Source organism: Parasteatoda tepidariorum, chromosome 9, assembly GCF_982258835.1.
Source record: "Parasteatoda tepidariorum strain Cologne lab strain chromosome 9, Ptep-v5.0, whole genome shotgun sequence".
In the NCBI taxonomy this organism is placed as follows: Eukaryota; Metazoa; Arthropoda; class Arachnida; order Araneae; family Theridiidae; genus Parasteatoda; species Parasteatoda tepidariorum.
In genome coordinates this window covers 51,522,234-51,544,087 of record NC_141763.1, presented here as the reverse complement: position 1 = coordinate 51,544,087, position 21,854 = coordinate 51,522,234, and the positions used below count along the sequence as shown (strand labels likewise).

The 21,854-nt window shown below is 28.9% G+C and overlaps 1 protein-coding gene across 1 annotated transcript in view; it reads left to right on the top strand.

Annotated features, from left to right (window-relative positions):
* LOC107444943 (equilibrative nucleobase transporter 1) overlaps window positions 1–21,854 on the top strand; it is a 77,073-nt gene that overhangs the window by 30,100 nt on the left and 25,119 nt on the right. The window contains exons 2-3 of the mRNA XM_043045135.3: window positions 9,831–9,982; window positions 21,014–21,060. Coding sequence (XP_042901069.1) covers window positions 9,831–9,982; window positions 21,014–21,060 — 199 coding nt within the window. The remainder of the gene's footprint in view (window positions 1–9,830; window positions 9,983–21,013; window positions 21,061–21,854) is intronic.

Below are 21,854 nucleotides of genomic sequence, written 5' to 3'. Positions count from 1 at the left end.
TTTTTATTTTCAAAGGAAAATTTTTCTAATGATCGACTAAATCTGTTATTTTGTGAATAGACAAAGATAAATCGTAAAATTGAAGGTAAATAGTGATTTGGAATTTCATATAATACTATAATTATCACTATCTGTAATATTTGTCTTTTATAATGAAAAAACAGTATATGAATTATAAGAAATATGCTAACAAATTAATTATGCAAGTTTTTATTATGCATGAGCTAATGTTTTACTGAATTACCATAAAAATATTTGTTTAAATAAAATTCATGAATCTTGATTACCAAGGACTTTATCAAAATACCACAGTAACAAGCTAAGATAATTACACTGACATTGTTATTATTAAAATTATGATGCAATTTCCAAATTTGGAATATTATAATTCATTTAAATTATTAATGGTTTTCAAGATAAATATTGAAGGACAACGCACATTTTATATGTGTGCCAAATGAATGTTTTAAATATCGTATATTTTGTTTTTATTAACCAGAATTTTAGACTTTTTTACCATAAATATTTTTACCATACAATACGGTAATTTTACTATTTTTTTTTCTCTGTGTTACAAATATGAAAGGCATAGTAAAAAAGAGTTACGTTTTTACTTCCTAATAAATTTCAAATTATAATGATTCTATAACAACTTTAAGTTCTATTTTAGCTTTATTAGAAATACTTTCGTACTTTCTGAAATATTTTCACCTCCCCTTTACGTTGCTAGATGACCTTCTGAACACTTTAATCATAAAGTTAAACTACATCATCGTACTGCTTAAATTTGATATACGGTATTACTTTTGAATGGTTGATTTCAATTTTTGATGATCCCGATTAACCGTACATTAAAATGAATGATTTAAATACCATAGTTTAAGTTTTAATTAATCAGAATCATAGTTTTTTTTTTTTTACCGAAATTGTCATTAAAAAACAAAGCGGTAATTTTACAAGAATTTTTTTTTATCCTTGCATGTAATAGAATGCTGTTTAATAGCATTACACTTTAATAAAATCACATAAAAACGAAATATTATTTTTAGCTCAATATCTAAAATGATAGTATTTGGAAGTATTATATACAATTTTTCAATTCACAGACAATTTTACAAGACATATTGTTTTAATATGACAAATACGAACAAATACAAATTCTGAGCAGATTATTTTAGCTTAAAGTTTAAAACAGAAGATCTGCTATTGGAAAAAAATCATGCAAGAAATTAAATCCTTTAGAAAAAAAAGCACTTTTAAAACTTAACCTAACCGTTATTCATAAGTTTTTTTTAAACATATTAACTGTTGTACTTTTTAAAACTTTTTTAATTTATGTGTTCTGTGAACACATTTTTATTATTACGGCATTATAAAGGTACAATGTTTACTATTAACGTATTTTCTTCATTGATTAGAGTTAAATTTTATTAAATTATTTAGCTCTTCTTACAGTTTTTGAAGTGTGTGAGATTTGTAGTATGTATACTGACAATCCCATTTAATGATAACACTGGGGAACAAATTTTCTTCAGTTATTCAAATACTTGATCCTGCCTAATACTGAATGTCGGAATTTCAAATCTGAAATTGACCTTTCTACTAAGGCCTTAGATTTGTTTTAAAATAAATTTTTTTAATCTATTTCAGTCAATAAATTTAATTTTAAAAATTTTATATCTAACAAGCGGTCGAGAAAATGTTACAAAAACTTCTAAGGGAGTTACGGCTCATGAGCAGGATTGAAACAGCATAGGAACACATGCGAAAAATATCGTAATGCGCCGCTAGGGCCGATTCCCAATTAAGAACTGTTTCTGCGTCTTTTTAACAGGTCATAATAGGGAAGCGAAACTAGGCGAGTTTTTCCATGCTTGCGCTTTTGTACCATTTTAGCACTGATGATGTATATATATGTATATATATATATATATATATATAAAGACGTTAAACTTAATCTTAACGTGTATATGCTTTTCACGTGTTTTATAATGAACAATCATTTCAAGATTTGTAAGGGTTATATTATCAATCAATTACCGGGTATCTATTACACTAGAAGAATGCTTACTTTGAATTTTCTCAACCGCTCATACAAATAAATTTTATATTTATTGTTCCCCACACGTTTTCTCGAAAATTTGTATGGAGAAGCTAAAAATAATTAAATTTCCAGTTTTTGTTTAAAAAATAAATATTAGAGGGACCGGAAAGTAATGTCGTTTCGCTGCATTCGTTATTTGTTATCAATATTTTACTTTTAATCAATAGTGTATTTACCCGAGTTAGCAACAACCTTTTAATGCCGGATTGAAATTAAATCGAAAAAATCAATTAGTTTTTAAGACTAACGAATATTTAATGCTCCGAAACGACATTACTTTCCGGTCTTTCTAACATTATAATTTATTTTCCAAATTCCTAATCGTATAATTGATTTAAATTATTTTTCGTTAACAGCACTCAATAAATAATTTGATATTTATTCTCTCTATTCATTCTTAGCTATTTTAATTTAATTTCAATTTAGAGAAACACAAAGGAAAATTTATTTATTTTTTTAATGAACGATCAATTCTTCTTTTAATTTGAAGGGACAAAAGAAGATGGTATAATTGAAGGTAGATAAAGATGTAAGATTTCATGCGTGTATGCTGAAATCACCATGCATAATATATGGGCTTTTTTTATACTAACGATCATTATACGATTTCTGTTAAGATTTTAATATAATGATTCAATAAGCTCAACTTAAAGTGAAAGGGAATCCTTGAAAAAAGGTTATAATATACTTTTGTCTGGCTAGTAGTTTCATTGCATTCTTCAAATTTATGATCGACAGAAATTTTTTTCTTCTTGACCTTGCGAATTTATTTTTTATATGGGTAGGTACAAAATGAATACCTCGAAAGCCTTTTATTTGAAATGTTAATTAAATAAGGTGTTATTGAAGGTTTTATTTAAATTTATATTTTCCAGTTAACAAGAACAAACTAGGAGAACATTGTTCAGTTTAACAAATTTGAATATTAAAGAAATTTGGAACTTAAGAAATTGAATCGAAATAATGCTCAGTATGCTGCAATCTTAATATGAAAGTTGAACCATTTTAACATACTTCCTTAACAGAGCTGTGTGTAAACAAGGCTATGGAGGTTACACTATTTTTTCAATGAATGATGTTGCCAGTTTTATCAAAATTTTCGATCCCCTTTTCCTCTTTGCCACAAAATGTCACACTTCACCATATTAACTTCCCCCTTGTCTTGTATCACGCCTTATTAAATCAAGATAGGTTAGAAGGTCAGAAAAATATGTCATTGATCATATTTTACACGGAGGAAACCGTAACGCATGGCAATGACATTTCTGGCAAAAAAAATATTCTAGTAATAAAAAACCAAAATTTACGGCATTTAAACCATTCATTTGATAATTTTTTTATTTATACGGTGATGGTTTCCGGAAATTCCGATTTCCATTATAGTCTCCTCATTTAGTGAAAGACACAAAACTCAGTAGCAAATTTAACCGAATAAATGGCTTTAAAATATTATAATAAAATTATTAAATTTATCGCATTTACCAAGTTTTATAGCATATTATAAAACTATATTTCCTCATTAATTTTAATAAAATCATTGCCAAAATGTTTCGGTAAAGATTATCAAGCTTTATGGTGTTCCCATAGAGCCAGAAACGCGAGTAATTTTGGAATGTTCTGGTACTTTTGACTATATTTTTTCGTTTTGAGTGCATATTTTATTTTTAAACTTTAACTACGTTTTAATGGCATTTGTATGTATAACAATGATAATGATCAGATGGGTATTTATTTTGATAAAAAAATATTAAACAAATTTTAAAAAGATGTTTAGCGTGTTGATTTTAAATATTTTTATTTTATTCAAAATGTGGATTGTCATACTTCGTGTTACTCCTTCTTTACCCTTTGCAAAACTGTCAAAATTTTATGAGCCCCCACTCTTTCCTTTAACTGTCACATCATTTATGAAAGACCTCCATGCAGGAAATACCGATTGATTCATTAGTACTGTGGAAACTAAGTGGAACAGAATGAAAAAAGCATTTTTGAACAAAAATATTTTAAATTTCTGTAAACTGTTTTACGTAAAAATGTGCTATAATACATCCCCGAATATGATGTTAAACAACCCAAAAAATTGCGCGAATGAACAATTCATCCCGGTTAAGCATCAAATCGGACTATTTTATACGATTTAAACGGTGTGATTTAAAGCTAAACGCTTAAAATTGAATAATCTTGCAACAAACTCTCATGCTTTCACACCATACGAGAATTATTTTCAATTCCAAAAAGATCACTGTTGGCTTACTTTGAATTTCAAGAAATGCCAAGTAGAATATCATGAGTAGTTTGTTTACAATCTTGATTGAGCTGAATAGAGTTTGCAGCCACTTTCAACGCAGACATTCATCAACAGAAATAAAAAATTCGCTTTAAAAATGCTTGTATTTCTAATTATGTAATAAGGTTAGTTACATTTTAATTTTTAAACCTCTGAGAAATGAATCAACTGATTTTGCATTGTATAATTTCCATCCGCCTCCATTTTGTTAAGCCTAGTTTGAATTCCTTCTAAAGATTCTCTCTTTGTTATGTGGATGTTTGATTTGCTAACTTATTTTATTTTAAGAATTAGAGTATATATGCATTTGAAATTACTGATTCTTACTTCAGATAGTATTGTGAAAATAACTCAACTGACACTTGTGTGTATCTTAACTTTCTGTTACAAATTTAACGGTTATTGAATAACAAAAATGGTGGTGGCTACTTAACATCAAGTAGTGCGAAAGAACAGTGGTGTTGTGAATCATTTGAGTCAAGATTTAAGTATGAACTAAACCATAGTATAAAGTAGTTGGCACCATTTTTTTGATGTGGGGATAAACTAAAATATTTTACGGTGCAGTCACAATCAGACGAAGTTACTGTCTCAGAAAACGATTTATTGTCTCCTAAAAAAATTTTACATTTCAGAAAATTTTTTAATGTTTTATACTGAAGTTATTCTTCTAAATTAAACAATAAAAATTAAATTCAACTTTTTGACCCTAGAAAAATTCAAACACGGTCGGTGACCAAATTTGAACTTTTTAATGTTAAAAACTTTATGTATATGTTTATGTATATGTTACCGTGTATGTATTTAAGTATACGCTACCGTGAATGGCAGATATCAAGAGAATGTCGACTTGTCAACAATCACATAGTCGCTTTGGTGAATGTCCGAAATATTTGTTATATCCGATTCGTTGATATTATTATATTTATTCGATATTTTAATATCTGATGATAAATTAGGAGAAACATGTTCGAAGTACCGGTTAAATGCATACTGCACAGTGAACTAGAACTTGAAAAAACGTTGATGTAGGGCATACCGGGCAGCAGCACTGAAACTTAAGAAAACATCAGTGTAGGGCATATCGGGCAAATGTATACCGAGCAGTGGCACTTAACGAGACCTAGTATATATTTCGAACATTTACCAAAGTTACTACGCGATTGTCACCTTTGACCGGTCGAACTGAAGTCGACACCAATTCGGTTATTCAAAGTAACATTTATATTATATAATAAAACACAGTATTAATACATTAAAATTTAAAAGAAAAAAAATTATTTCAAATTGTAGAGATTAAGAAATGGTCAAAAATAATTAGAAATTGCATTTTTATAAAAGCATTTACTTATTTTTTTCAGTTTCTTTACTCTAATTTGTCTGTAAATAATAAACTTAAGGAATGTACTCTGTATTAGACATAATATTAATTTTTAAATAATTTGAAATTCAATTTTTAATTATATCGTATCGCATTTGACTGTAATATCAAAATATACTACTCAATTATCTATCAGAAGCTATAAATTATTTGTAGCTACTTAGAAATTCTTATCTCATTTTGTAAATATGATTATGTAAGAAATTTTTCATAATACTGATTTTGTAACATTTTTTAGCGAACATACTAAAGATCATGATATCTTTAATATGCCTTTAACTGCTTTTTCAAGAAATTATGTTAAAATGTCTTATTGTTGCAATGAAAATTATTTTTTTTTGTTTTATGCACTTTTGTAAGTGGATGTTTTATCAGTTGTTTTTTTTTGTCCAGTTTTTTTAAATAAAATATTTTTTTTTTAATCAGTAAGTGCATTGTCAATTTCTTAGATATTTGAAGAGATAGTTAATGCACAGTTTCGAGCAAATTGGAATTTAAGATATCACATTTAGAAATCGAGGAAACATAAAAAAAATAAGTTAAGCTAAACAAACTGTCAATAACGTGTCGACATGTTGGTAGATGATGTTTTAAGTTATCATTAATCTACTCATAACGATTTGTTCATTTTTGATGCGAATCAGTTGCCCAGAAGATAGAGCTCTCGCCTCCCAATGAGATGACGCAGATTCGGATCCACGCTGTTGCTAATTGGTACAAACTCAGCTTCCGGCTCTCACCGAAGACAGTGCTGACGTAAATATCCTCAGTGGTAGATGAATCATGGCTTATAATCCTCTTTCCGTTAAGCTAACCGTTGGAGGTGTACGTAGTTTTCCTCACCATGTAACGCAAATACTAGTTAGTTCCATCAAAAAGCTTTCCACAAAGACTAGTTTGTCCCAATGCTTAATCCAGAAGTGCTCTTGTCTTCTGGGTTGGATTTTACAAGGTTACGTGGTTGTTGCGTTGTTGTTGCTTCAAAGGCCACTTATCAATATTAGCATGCCTGTTTGGTGTAACCAAGCGAGTTTAAGGCAGAGGGTGCATTTTTTGTTTTTCAGTGGCGTCATCTATGGACAAAAATATTAATTAAGCCACACACGCATCACAGCCCGTTCATAGATAGGACCTATTCCTACATCCACTCTTTCATCCACAGATCGTAACTTTGACCTGAACCAGAGAATGATCAATTTCTGATTCAGTATCTCCAGAGGTATTGATGTGTTATAAAACACGGGGGACTTTCACCTTACAGATTTAACGTGCACCAGGTGGAAATCGAACTCACGACCCCATTAACATGGACCCAATGCCCTACCTACCCGGTGTTGCTACAGAGTTAAGCATTGATTGTCGTAAAGTCATATTTGAGCCTGTTGTAAGTCATGTTATTGTTGGGAGGGAAAAAAATTCAAATAGTTTTGGTGAAGTGAAATTAAACTGCTGTATTTTGTGCGATGAAATATAAAGTCAAAATTTCTATCGATAGTCAGATGCCAAAAAAAAGAGGAATGCTTAAATGTCTCAATAGACTATAATTTTCACTAAAATAGTAGTCTAACGCTCAATAATGTGTTGCGTGCACTCAGTGACTTACTGATAATTATCGCCAAATGCTTTTAACTGTCATCGCGTGATACAATCTTCATTGTCAGTGGAAAATATAATTGATACAATTTTGTGGTTCAAAAATTTTTCACCGTACTTTTCAAGGCTACGTTGGAGGACGTTGCAAAGGTGAAAGAATATTAATTGTCCCGTAACCATGAAGAGATACTGGGATTCCAATGTCTTAGTGCTTTTAGAACATTTTTACCACATGTGTGGGATCTATTCAAACAAAATGAACAATAAATGAACTTTTATAAAATTAATTATGCTTCTTGATACGCGTTAACTGAATATTTATGATGAAAAATTTAAACATGCCTTGAAATTGAATATTCATTGAATGTTCTTTAAATGAATATTCATTTAATTTATTAAAAAAATGCTTTTTAAGAATTCTAGAAACGAAAATAGTGTAAGAAATAATGAATATTTATTAAATTAGTAGATATTTATAAATTTATAAAATTTTATTTACTATTTGATTAGAAAAGTTAATTGATTAATAATTAAATGTACATTAATCATTTTGAGTTTAATCCATTTTTTTAATAGCAGTAAATTAGTCTAGAAATAAAAGGTCACTATAATTAATAATTAATATTTAGTTCTTTTTATTTGCGCTTTGCTCTCATTGTATGTCATATGACAGCCTTTGCAATACAAACGTTTCTCGTATGAAAATGACAACGTTTTAGTGCTCGAATTAAAAACTTTTTTTTGAAAGTTATTTCTTGTCGAAAAATAAAGAAAATCTAACAGGTTTCAGAATAAATTTAAACGTAATTAAATGAAATTTTATGAAGTTTGACATATCCTAAAGAAATGGAAACATTAATAAGAAATGGAAACAGTAATAAGAAGAAATTCTGGTAAAATTAGCATTATGTATAGCAATGACATTTCTAGTACAAAAAACAACAAACGAACATAAATCTGGTTAATAAAGACCAAAATATTTTGTATTTGAACCATTTATATTTTAATTTTTTTTAATTATGCGGTAACGGTTTACCGAAAAATCTGGTTTTTAAAATAATATTTCTTATTACCATAAATTTAGCAACAAAAAAAAATTTGAAAAATAAATTCAGTTTTTTTTGTCATGCTCTAAGATATCATGATAAAATTACCAAATTTTACCACATTTATATGACTTACCTTAAAACCATAATTCACTGTTAATTTTACCGAAGCGCTTCGGTAAAAATTACCAAGGGTTTTGGTGTTATTATAGAGCCAGAAACACATTAAATATTACCATATTTTGGTAAATTTGACTTTCTTTCTCAGGTGGATGAATCCGCAAAATTCGTATTTCAGTTCGTATTGTTACTAACTTTTTCAAAAGTGCAATGAATTTTATTTGTGCATATAAAATTTTCTTAGATAATTTGTTGGTATTCCTCTGAAATTCCTGATGATATATTTTAAAATTGTTTTTTCTTTAAAAAAAAAACATTATTTGGATGCTTGTAGTGTGGAAATTAAGATATTGATGCTTTAATTTCACTGAGTATAGTTTAAAATATATGTTACTGTTAGTTGTCACGTAAAACATTGATGAGTTTGAAAAGAAATGGTTGGTGAAATTGTGACAAGGGGTTAACAGGATGCATAACATAACACATTTTAATATGTGTTGTCATTTATTTAAAGTCAACGAATAAAATATTTTTTATACTTAAAAATATAAATACATATTTAACTACACCAAAATATGAGCGTATTTATATTTAAGCACTAATTACTCGTCTAATCATTGTTATTGTTATGCTCACATTTGTCTTCAAAACCTATAGTTAAAATTTAAAGATGAAATTTGAAATATGGTCGAAAACATGGAGTTCTGTTTCTGAACAATGCACATGTTTATCAATCACGATGGCTCAGGGTATCCCCTGAGCCATCGTGATGGTTCACGGTATTGGAGCGTTCGCCTTCCAATGAGATGAACCGGGTTACCCCACTGATAGCTGGTCAATACGAATTCCGCATCCGGCTTGCACCGACAACAGTGTTGACGTGAAATATCCTCCTTGGTAGACGGATCATAGGTTAGAGTCTCCTTGCCGTCAGGCTAACGGTGAGAGGTTTTCGTGCTCTACCTCCCCATGTAACGCAAATGCGGGTTAGTTCCATCAAAAAGGCCACGAAGGTAAATTTCTCCCAATACTTGATCCAGGAGCTCCCTTTTCTTCTGAATCGGGTTCAAGATTACAAGGTTACGGAGTTGAACATTAGTAGTCGTAAACCCAAAAATTGTGTCAACGACGGTTATAAAATAAAAAAGGAAATGTGCATGTTTATGTACATAGATTGTATATGTATATGTTTGTGCAATTTAGCGTGACTTGTGACAACCATGAGGTGAACTGTGACAAAATTTATGTGCTTCCTCTAATTATAAATTAAGAAAATAATAATATTATATTTTGTTTCAGGTTACACTAGCACATGCAGTGGGTTGCAACGCTCAAGATAAAATACTCAATCTTGGATACACAATAGGAATATTCTGTGTAGGATTTAGTGCATTCATATGGGGTTTCCTTATTGACAGGCTTGGACTCAGAATTATCAGATTATTGCTCAAGTGCGTATTCTTCTTCTTTGGTTTTAAAATATATTTCATGTTTTTGTCTCCTTTCTTATTCACATACATCTCAAAGTTTTCTATTTATGCTATTGAAAAAAAATTAAAGGCATTTTGTGACATTTACCAAATGTATCCATTTTTATAATAGTTTTTACTAACAATGCTTAACTGCATCAAACTTTCCTCTAAAATTTATCTAAATGCTTCATAATCTCCTAATACCTTAAATTCTAGTAATTATTTCATCTATTAATTGCGTCTAAATGTCTCTTAATTTTGAATACATGTGTATCTGTGGTAGCAATTTTCACTAAATGTATCTAAACGTTTCGTAAATCCTAATAATATCGAAAGTGTTTACTGTCATAATAATTTCTACTTATTGAGAATAGCTGCATTATAGCGTCTACTAAGTAAATCTTAATTCATCGTAATTCCTAATGATATATTACTAAAGTTTCTACTGTTATAATAATTGCTACTCACTGAGTGCATCCTAACTTCTCCAGAATATATCAAAACGAATCGTAATTCCTAATGATATAATGCTATTAAAGTATCTACTCTTATAATAATTGCTACTCACTGAGTGCATCCTAAGTTCTACGAAATGTATCAAAGCGAATCCATATTCCTAATGATATGATACTATTAAAGTATCTACTGTAATAATAATTTCTACTCACTGAGGGCATAATAACTTCTATAAAATTTGTCAAAAGGTTTTGTGATTCCTCATGATATGATATTACTAAAGTGTTTACTGTTATAATAATTTCTACTACTTGAGTGCATCATAACTTAATTAATTTGAACTAAATGCAGCGAATCGTAAAGTAAATTTTAATAATTTCTTTGAAAAAGTAAAATCTAAAGACTTTGATTATGTATTGAACATTAAGAGGCATAATTTATTTCGTTTTTGATGTGGTTTTATTTTCTTGATTTAACATTCCTAAAACCGTGCATTTGCGTCTTCGAAACGTAAAAATTTTTTTTTTTAATACATCACAAAAATGTTATTTTGTAGGAAAATATTATGCTGAAAGTGTTACTTTAAGGTCACAGAAAAAACTTGAAAGCTTGCTTAAGTTATGTTTTGCTTTTGAAAAATTAAAAAGCAGTGAATTAAAAACTAGTGAAGTTAAAGCAAAGCACTTCGAATTAAAACCAACTAAAAGGCGTAAAATTTATTTCATGAAACATATTTTCAAAGAGCTTATAGTCTATAAAAATGACGTATCAATTTTTGGCTTTCAAATTGAACATGGCATTAGCTGAGGAATCTCAATAAATTAGAACCAGAATATATACTTGAAATTTCAACTAGAAGATTGGCTTGTTCGAGTAGACTTTTTCATGGGTATTAAACGAAGCTTTTTAGCCTAGGAAAAGGAAAAAATACTAAGCGTTTAAGTATATTTATCTCAAAACTGAGGCTGAAATTTAAACTATATATTCTTTCTACAAGAAAATGCTTGGACTTAAATACACACAAATAACTTAAAGTTTGAAAACAATCTGGAGTAACATTTGAGAGCAATTATATTGCTTCATTTATACAAATAATTGATTTTACTTGTTTCTGGTGGGGGGCTTTCATATCTGAAGTTAGCTTTGCTTCTAAAACAGCATATTTTTTTTTAAAGTTGCATTTTTAATTTGTTTTTTAAAATGCATACATTTAAAAATATTATCTATAACAGAGGGTCATGGAAGTGATGCGACAACCTCTCATGGGAGTTAGGGCGCATCCTCAGGATTGAAACTGAATAGAAAACCATATTCGGAAATGTCGTTGCACGCCGTTAAGGGCGCTTTTTAATGATGACCAGTTTAGAAGCCCACGAAGAAGCAGTTTATAACAGCCACTAGCAGCGTATTATGACATTCTAGGGCATGAGTTTCTAAGCAATTTTAATCCCGATGATGTGCCCTAGTTCCCCTAGAAGTTTGACACAGCATTTACGCAAAAACGTGCTATATATTACGTTTTCGAACTTGTAAATTTCGACAAAAAATATACCAAGAATGTCATTTAAAAATTTGTATAGAGAAACCATTTGCGACTGGACAGAGAAACTGGACAGAGAAACCATTCGCAGCATTTGAAATCAGCGATACGAAAGTGTCGCTGATAAGATCTCTTAAAAAATTTAAGCAACAGACAACAAAACCTAATTTGTTTCCTAGTGTTATTAAACTTAATTTTTCTTGCTAGATGAAAATCATGAAAATGAATGAATGATTCTCAATATTTGCTAATTTTTATTCTATTCAACATTGAATAGTCGAATCAATTCAATGTTGGAGTTACTTTCGAATGCTAAAAATTTTATCAAAACGCTTTTCAATTTCACAAATACATAGCCTTCCTTTATAATAATATTATACGCCATTTTATAATTAGCGTAAGGAACGTTAGCTAAAGACAGACAAAGCTTAATCCACTAATCAAGAAAAAATCTTATACAGTAAAAAATTCCGGATCACGTTACAGTATTATACCGTATACAGTATTATACCGTATCTTTTGCAGTAATATTTGTTTAGTCAGAGAGATTCAATGAATTTTCTGTAATTATTACTGCAAGAATTACGGTAAAACAACTTTTTAGTTCCGTAACATGTTCCGGTAAAAATTAATTTTATAGTAAAAAGTGCCGGGATCTGAGTGCCAGTACTTTTACCTTAATTTGAATCTTACTTTTTTATGGTGTGAAAGTCATGAAAAAGCCTTACTAACAACAGTTATTCGCTCTAAGCGATTAATTCTTATTATGCCAGGCCCTTTGAAGATTAGCCTTATCTTACTAATTTTGACGAATTTATCGTGCTTAGTTAATTCGGTAGTCAAATAAAATACTTGATTTATCCGACATGTTAAAATCTATCCTTGAGGGAATGTGTACATTTTTTAATCGCTTACTTAGCTAACTGTCATTTTTAATTAGGTTAAGAACATAAGTATTTTTTTCTTTCTCATGTTAATCCTCTCATGTTGTCCACTTACGATTGAAAAATAAATTGCTAGATGAGCATATCTTAGGAAGCTCAAAGGATAACGTCGAAATCAATCTTGATTAAAACATGCCTTTTTTTATTAGAACGATTATATCCCAATATAATCGTTCCCAATATAACTTTCTGAAAATAATTATAAATATTCAATGAAATTCTTATGTTCCTTTGAAAAACTGTCGATTATGTCTTTTCTTGAAAATCATATTTCAAAAAGATTTATTCAGCTTTTAATTTGCTGACTGTTTGATGTTAATCGTATCTTCTCTTCTCTTTTAATTGTTTTTTTGAATGGGTTTAAAATTATACTACGAGAAATATCGGTTTAAATTTGAACTGTAAGTTAAGTACCTTGAACAGCAATTTCGTATACATATGCTTCAAGCTTCAAAAAGTGTGAAATTAAACTGCATTGTAAAAAATTCAATTATGGCAAAAAGTACTGGCACTCAGGATGCTGGTACTTTTTACCACAAAAGCCATTTTTACCGGAACATGTTACGAAAAAAAATCTGATATGCCGTAATTTTTGCAGCAATAATTACCGTAGAATCACAGAATCACTCAAATTAACTAAATATTACTTTAAAAATTACGGTAAGATATTTTACTGTAAAATGGATTTTTCTGATGATGCCATGAAAGTGAAAGTACTTTATGTCGTAATTTGATCCGGAATTTTTTTCAGTGCATGTTTTTGCTCAAGTTGAACTTTGTAACATATAATCAATGGATAAGGCACCCAAAGTGCCGTAACATGACATCGTAATTTGATCCGGAATTTTTTACATTGCAATTCAACATTGAAAAGTAATATTGGTAATTTGAAGCTTAATATGGTACAGAATTGTTGCAATTTTTAAAAATTCTTAGTTTTTAACCATGTGTATGTATTTTTTGACCATGCATGTATTTAAACGTAGTTTAATTCAAGTTAAGCTATAGCATTGAGTAGTTAAGTTTAATTCTACTCAATGCTAATTAGTATAATGTTAGTAATCAATGTTAGTTAGTATAATAATATGGCTCATCTTGGCTCACGAGGGATTTATGAAATTTAAACGGGTTTTTGTTAACGGCATTTGGTTAACTTCATAATTTCTTACAATTAAATTATTAAATATGTAAGCTTTTTAATCCTGCAATTAATAATTAAAACATTTTATAGTATTCATTTAGTTTAACAATGAGAAGTAATTTTAAACGTAACATGTATTTTCTGTTGTAGAAAAGCATCAAAATTAACAGTTAAAAGAATTTTAAAAAATTAAAAATTTCGAAGATAAAGAGTTATTTTCTAATATCAGAATTTACATTTCTTGAGAAAAACTAAAATCATATAAAGTATTTATGTATTTTGTAATTAAAATTATGGGACGAGAGGTAAACTTTTATATAATGTATTGAATATTTTAATTACCGAATTCCACATTTCAAATCAGGACTGACAAAAAAAATCAGGTAAAATTACCGTACTTTAAGGACATTTTTGATTAAAAAAACTCATAATCTTGGTAAATAAAACCAAATTTACAATATTTAAACCAGTCATTCATTTAGTAATTTTTCCGTTCATATGGTAGCAGTTTACCGGAAATTCTGATTTTCAAAATAGTCGATCTTATTACCACACATTTAGTTAAAAAAAAACGGAAGAGTAAATTTAACCAAATAAATAGATTTTATGCTATTCTCGAATTACCAAAACTACCATATTTTACCACATTTACCAAATTTTACTTTGTATCATAAAACCATATTTCATTATATTTTTCTAAAGCGCTTCAATAAAAAACACCGAATTTCTTACCATATAGAGCCCGGAGCACGATAAATGTTCTGATAGTTTTTACCATACTTTTTTTACGAAAATTACCAAAATACGGTAAAAATTACCCAGCTTTTTGCTGTAACTATCGCTCCAGAAACTCAAAGAACTTTACCTTAATCTGGTAGTTTTGACTATAATTTTCAACTAATGTTGTTTAAATTTTACAAGTTTAAACTTCATACAAAATTTCTGAAACGACATTCTAAAAATATTTCTTTGCGAAAATAACTTTTATTTCATAAATTAATATTTAAAGCATCGATAAAATGGGGTAAATCTTTTTGAAAATCCTTTTTTAACCTCAATAATAATTTCCACGAGAAACAGTAAGCACTTTAAATACATATATAAATAACAATTAATAAAAACAACAATTTTGTGGGATAATCTCTAACGGGACGGATCACTACCTGGTATGAATCAGTGGCGTGATTTTAAAATAAACCACTGGAGAGTATTTAACAGTGTCGCGTGTTATGGGTGATTAAATGAATCGGCCGTGACTCTCATTTTATTTTTACTTTTCGAAACGTTTCACGAGTTCAATTTTAATAAACAGTAAAAAAATTCTGTTTTCCAAAATTATAGTTCGTATTATCACTTCAGTAAAAAATAGAAAACTGAAGAATAAATTTAATCGAATACATGGCTTTCATGGAAAGTTTGAATGTATCATGATCTAATTACCAAAATTAAACAGATTTACCACATTTATCACATATTATGCATATTGGTATTTTTCTGAAATAGCTGCAGTTAACAGAATGTATTTTTTTTAGTTCATAATTTTGAATTCGAAAATAATATATTACCTTTCTAATAACAAAATGCATTTAAAAATACAGAATATTAAGTAAAATTTGTAAAAGTAACTGAAGTTTTTAACTCATTATATTTCAGATGAAACTAAACTTGTTCGAAAGATACCTTTCGTTACAAGATTCGAACTTACATCATCTTGGTCAGAAACACTCATGATGTGTAATGATATATGAAATGTCCCTAACAACATAGCATTATTCAAAAACATAAGGCTACAACCATATTCGATTTAAGAACATGTTAAAAACTTAACGCGTGGAGAAAAAAATTCTTGTAAAATTTCCATACTGTATGCAAATGACAAAATATATGGCCAAAATATATGGTGTTTAAACCATTTATTTGGTAATTTTTCAGTTCATATGATAACAGTTTACCGGAAATTCTGGTTTTCAAAATGATAGCATTTATTACTACACAATGTGTAAAGAAATACAAAACTAAAAAGTGAATTTAATCGAATAAATGGTTTTTATACCATGTGCTATTAGGTATCAACCAAAAAACACATGGCATAAGCTTACCAAATTTATATTTTATTATAAGTCGATCGGTTTGTGTAGGAGTTAGGGAACTGCCCTTGCATCAGAAAGGTTCTGGGTTCGAATACCGGACAAGGCATGGATGTTCTTTCCTTCTCTGTACTATCTGTCCTTACTGTGTGAGCAGCGTTGGCCCACCTAATATGGTGCCCCTGAAAGAGAGGCCAGCAAATCTGCCCTGTAAATGCCTGAGTTGTCGAAAAAATGTTAACACAGGTGGGCATTGGAAATTTTTTTATTTATTATAAAGCTATATTTAATTGTTACTTTTACCAAAATCATTACCAAAGCTCTTCAATTAAAATTATTGAGCTTTTTGGTATTTTCATAGAGCCAGAAGCATGGTAAATGTCCCATATTCTGGTAGTTATAACCATTATTTTTTCTCATTGTATATTTTAAACAATAATGCACTTCCTTTGTATTTTTACATTATTGCTTTTACTTAATATATTTCCGCATTTTATTTTCGCATTAAAAATTTCAAATTCATTTCTCTACAATTATTAAGTTTTTCTGTTTTCTCTGAAATTCTCGAAGCTAACATGAATGCAACATAAAAAAAACTAATTTTTTTCACGTATTCCTTGTATGCAAGCTTACCGCGCTTCATGGATTTAATTGATTCTTTACGATCGTAAATAAAAGTTTTAAAAACGTTCAACTGGTGAGCGTTAAGAAAGTGTGAAACAAACTTCGCAATCATCCGTTTCGCATCAGAAATGATATCCCTTTTAATCCGCAATGCGAGATTACGTACGTATGGTTATCTGAAACTGTGAAAATGTATCTTTGATATGGCTCATTAAATATATTAAAGGTAACAAAATGCTTATATAATTGTTTCATATTTTGAATGATAAGTGTCACGTGTGTATAAGTTTAATCCATTGAAAAAGTTTTTCCAAAAGTATTAAAACAGGACATACTTGTTCTAAAGATACCGTTCGTTGCAAGATTCGAACTTACACCATCTTGGTCAGAAACACTTATGATGTGTAATGATATATGAAATGTCCCTAACAACATAGCCTTAGATATCTTGCAAATTGCTATATAAACATTTTTAATTTTACGAGGTAGCTGGAAGCCCACTAATGATCAAGGCAAAAAAGGAATCGCAATAAGTTTTTTTTAAATCTCTTCTTTTCTTGCACCATTAGAGAAAAGGTTAAATGGTTAAATAACAATCAGACACACAGATCGCAAACATAAAATGGTTAAATAGTAATTTATTTAATTGTTATTTTACCATATTCAAACAAAATAGTCAAATAACCATAAATAAGGCGGCATACAAACTTTTAACTGCGAGAAAAACCGTTTTTCAAATGCTTTCACCTTATACGGTAAAAAAACCAGAATTTTATCGCATCAACTAGACCGACCTAATGAAGTCACTTAGTTCTTGCAGATGAGAACATATTATGGCCGAGGGGGTAATCTGTCAAACTCATGACCGACAGAACTGGGGTTCTAGTTTCTAGTGTCCTGCCCTTCCCAGTTTATGACCCAGGACTATTAGAACACGATACACTCATTCACTCATAGATGGTAGCAGCAAAAAGCTGCTTAACACAAAAAAAGTTTAGTTCCTAACGAAAAGCGCAACTCTAACGTCCAGTGAAATTTCTTTTATACTGTTTCAAAACCATGCTGGTTGTAATTGGTTAAAAAACAATGCAGATTTGTATTCATGTTTTTTTTTAACCATGCCAGTTGTAAAAGGTTTAAGAATCATAAATGTAAAAAGTTATCTTTACGGTAAACTTTACGGTTAATTGGATAGGCAGATTGCTGCCGGTTATTTTAACGTAATTTTGAGAATAAAAATTTCAGCGGAGTGGATTTTTTAGAGGTATGAGGATTTTATGTAAGTTATGAATGATTTCGGGGATGAGGAAGAATAACATCACTAGAAATAATTTTAATTCAAACGATATTATTTTCTTTTTCACAATGATAAAAACTAAGAGATTTAATTAAAAATGAAAAACAAGTACTAGAGTTAATGCTTTTCAGATTATTTTTATTCAGCAAATTTATATTTTAATTTCACATACGTTTTATAAAATTCTGATATTTATACTATTGTTTTTAAAAAATCAGCAATGAATGGAACTTTGGACTTTATATTTGCTACTTCAATTCACTTTTTTAAATTTTTTTTTAAAAAATGAGCCTTTTTAAATAAACAATATTGCGCCTAAGCATTTCCATCACAGCTACCGTAAAAAAGAACTGGGACCATGAGTGACGGTACTTTTTACCGTAAAATCTATTTTCACCGTAGAATATTACGGCACAAAAAGTTAAATATATCGTAATTTTTACAGCAATATTAATTGTAAAATTAATGAATTACTGTAATTAAAAATGTTACTGGGGAAAATGCGATGTAAAATTTTACGGTGAAAAGAGTTTTTATAGTAAAATGTATTTTACAGATACTCAATCATAGAGCCAGTACTATTCTTAACCATAATTTGATCCATAATGCTTTACGGTAATATTTCTGTTATTTTTTGTAGTTAGAAATCTGGTATTTTATATTGTCCAAAACGCTATTACGGCCCAAATTCTAATGTTTTATACAATCTAAAATCTTGCAATAGTCCAATATCTAGTGTTTTATAATTAACTAGTGGGCTGCGCCCCCTGCTCGCTGACGCTCGCCAACCCCCGAAAATTGCTACGCAATCTTATATGGTTTGCTTCGCAAACCAAGCTCGCTTCGCTCGCTACTAACTTAGATACATTGCAAATTCACAAAATTCTAAGAATTCAAAACAATCATTCAAATCCATATAACGACTTTTTTTTTTAAATTTACATCTTTTTAGTTAATACTAAGTCAGTAAAATAAATTTGAATTCAAATAAATGACATGTAATTCGTTAAACCTATTAGTAATGTGCTATAGTATAAAATCTTAAGATAAAATTTCTAAAACTGATATCTCTTTAAAAAGGTTAAAATTTTGGCTATAATTAAGTCTATTAAAAGTTGAAATAAGTGAATTGCAATGGAAAAACCTGTATAAACAAAACATTGAATTTCAGAAGAAATCACATTTGGTGAGAATGCTCTCTCTTGTCAAAAAATACAAAATAAACTGACCTCAAATAAAACTCAAAGGACTTCGAATCAAATAATTTAAGAAACTACTATCACGTTTAATACAAAAGGAAGATTTATTAACTAAACAATAAAATTCGCAGTTCCAAAAAAGAAATATCACACTCACTCAATAACAATTTACATTCTAAATAGTCACCATAGCAACCACAAAACTCTTCTCGTTACCATCTATAAACTGATATATAATAAATAAATTATTTAACAAAAAATACGATGCGCATAAGCACATAATATTTTACACTCTGGTTATTTCAGTTTCCGTTTCTAAAAGCGCTATATGTTGAGCCACCTCACCATGTGACATTCTTAGCCGCAATGATTGGTCGATTTTCTAGCGTTGCCATTCGGGGAGTTGTAATGAGGCTTTTTTTTATCGCCGTGTAAGAGAAATATATATATAGATTCATAATTGTCTAAAATTATTTTTTTATTATCTTAAATTTGAGATTTATTATTTTATTCCAAGATAACCAGTTGAGCCACCCTAATTTTTATAAGAATTAGGAAAATGTAACCTTTCTAAATAATATATTTTTTGCTCAAACAATCCCTCGATATTTTATGTAGTCTAAAATCATATTTTATGTAGTCTAAAATCATATTTTCTGTATTTTCCAAAATTTGGTGCTTTATATAATTCTGAATTTCATTATAATCCAAAATCAAGTGTATTATATAGTCCAAAATCTCCTTATTTGTTTCATACATTTTGTTTCATACAGTCCAAAGTCTTGTAATTATATAACATCAGGCGAAGGCCCGAAATATTAGTTAGGGACCGTTTAAATACTAAATAAGAGCTTTACATAGTAAGGAATTTTGTGATTTGCTTATTTTTGCTGACAAGGGATAAGGAAGAATGCGGGCAGTCGTTAAGTATGTCATTAATATTCCCTATTTTCCCAAAAAGCAATAAATAGAGAAATGCAATTTAATAAATAAATAAAAACAAGCAAATAAATAATGAAAATATTGCAAGTTGGAATATTTTAAATTTGGAGTAAATGTTGAATCTGGAAAAAAAATTGAGAGAATTTCTTCAAAGAGTTTCCTAAATAATATTCCAAAATTACAAGGGATTCCTAAATAATATTTTACTCAAAAGTTATTACGTCAATTTTATTTAATAAAAATTTACATATTTCATTTGAAGTAATTTTAGAATTTCATTGCCGCAATCGAAGTCGAAGTTAGAGCAAAAACTAATAAGGGTTGCTACTTTCTTATATAAGCATAGGGGGTTTGTGATTTGCTTATTTTTGCTGACGAGGGGGGAGGGAGTAAAATTGCTAAAAAAATTCTTACGTAATATATGAATGGTCCCTTAAACATTGCAATTTTATTACTAATGGCAGCAAATACTAGGGTTGTAAACGACATTTTTTTCTTCGTATTATTTTTATTTATTTATTTATTCTGAAAGCCGACTTGTAGGAATGCTGAATTGAAAAAAAAAGATACTTTAAGCAATGTTTCTTTTTTCTTCGTCTCATCATCAAATTTGTTAATTTCATATTTGTAAGTCGCATTTTATTTTAATCATATTCTGATAATGTTTAATGAATTTAACAATCATGAATTTTGAATTAACAATAACGAATTTTGCATCATTTTTTGCAGAGCTTTTATTGTGTTAAAAATGTTTTAATACATGCATTTATTTTATTATAGCGGTCTTATTTCATTGGGTACTATTCTTCTATCAGTAACTACGAAAGGTAAGTTTAAAAAAGTTATAAAACATTACATTTTTGTAATTTATAGCCATTCAGAGATAAATGTTTGTTTTTTATTGTAGTTATTGTATAAAAGATTTAATTAATACACTGCCTTTTAGAAGAAAATATTTCTGTAAATAAATAGCACTAAATGACAACATTGAACTATTGAGTTACCTTATTATATAATTATTGTGCAAAATTTTATCATCATATATCGGTTGTATTTTGCTCACTTTGTCTTATTATTCATCCTGTATTGCTTTCGTCGTGCCATAATGTTTGATTTATGTTCTTTACCAGGGTTTATCACAAAAACGAAAAGTACTCAGCTTATATTTAAAATATGTTATGATAAAACACATTAAAATATATTTTAAAAAATTAGACAGTTGTTTTATGGCATTTTTAACACATTCATATATTTTTTTTAAATACAATACATAGAAAACAAATTTTTACATTGCCGAAACTTTTTTCTCAATGTCCTGCTTTAAATGAGTTTTTTTTTTATTTAAAATCATTTTCTTTTTTAAAATTGAAATAAAAGTTTCAAATATGGCAAGATTTCTTAGAAGTTTCTAAGTATATTGTTACATAACTTAATTACTTTTATTCCATTTCCCGACTGTTTGGAGTAAAAAAAATACTGGTAAAATTACCATACTCTATAGTAAAAAGATTTCTGGTTAAAAACCATAATACCTAAAGAAAAAAGTATTTAAAGTATTCGTTTGGTAATCCATTCCGCTCATTTATCCGTTCCTGTGGTAACGGCTCATCGGTAATTTAGT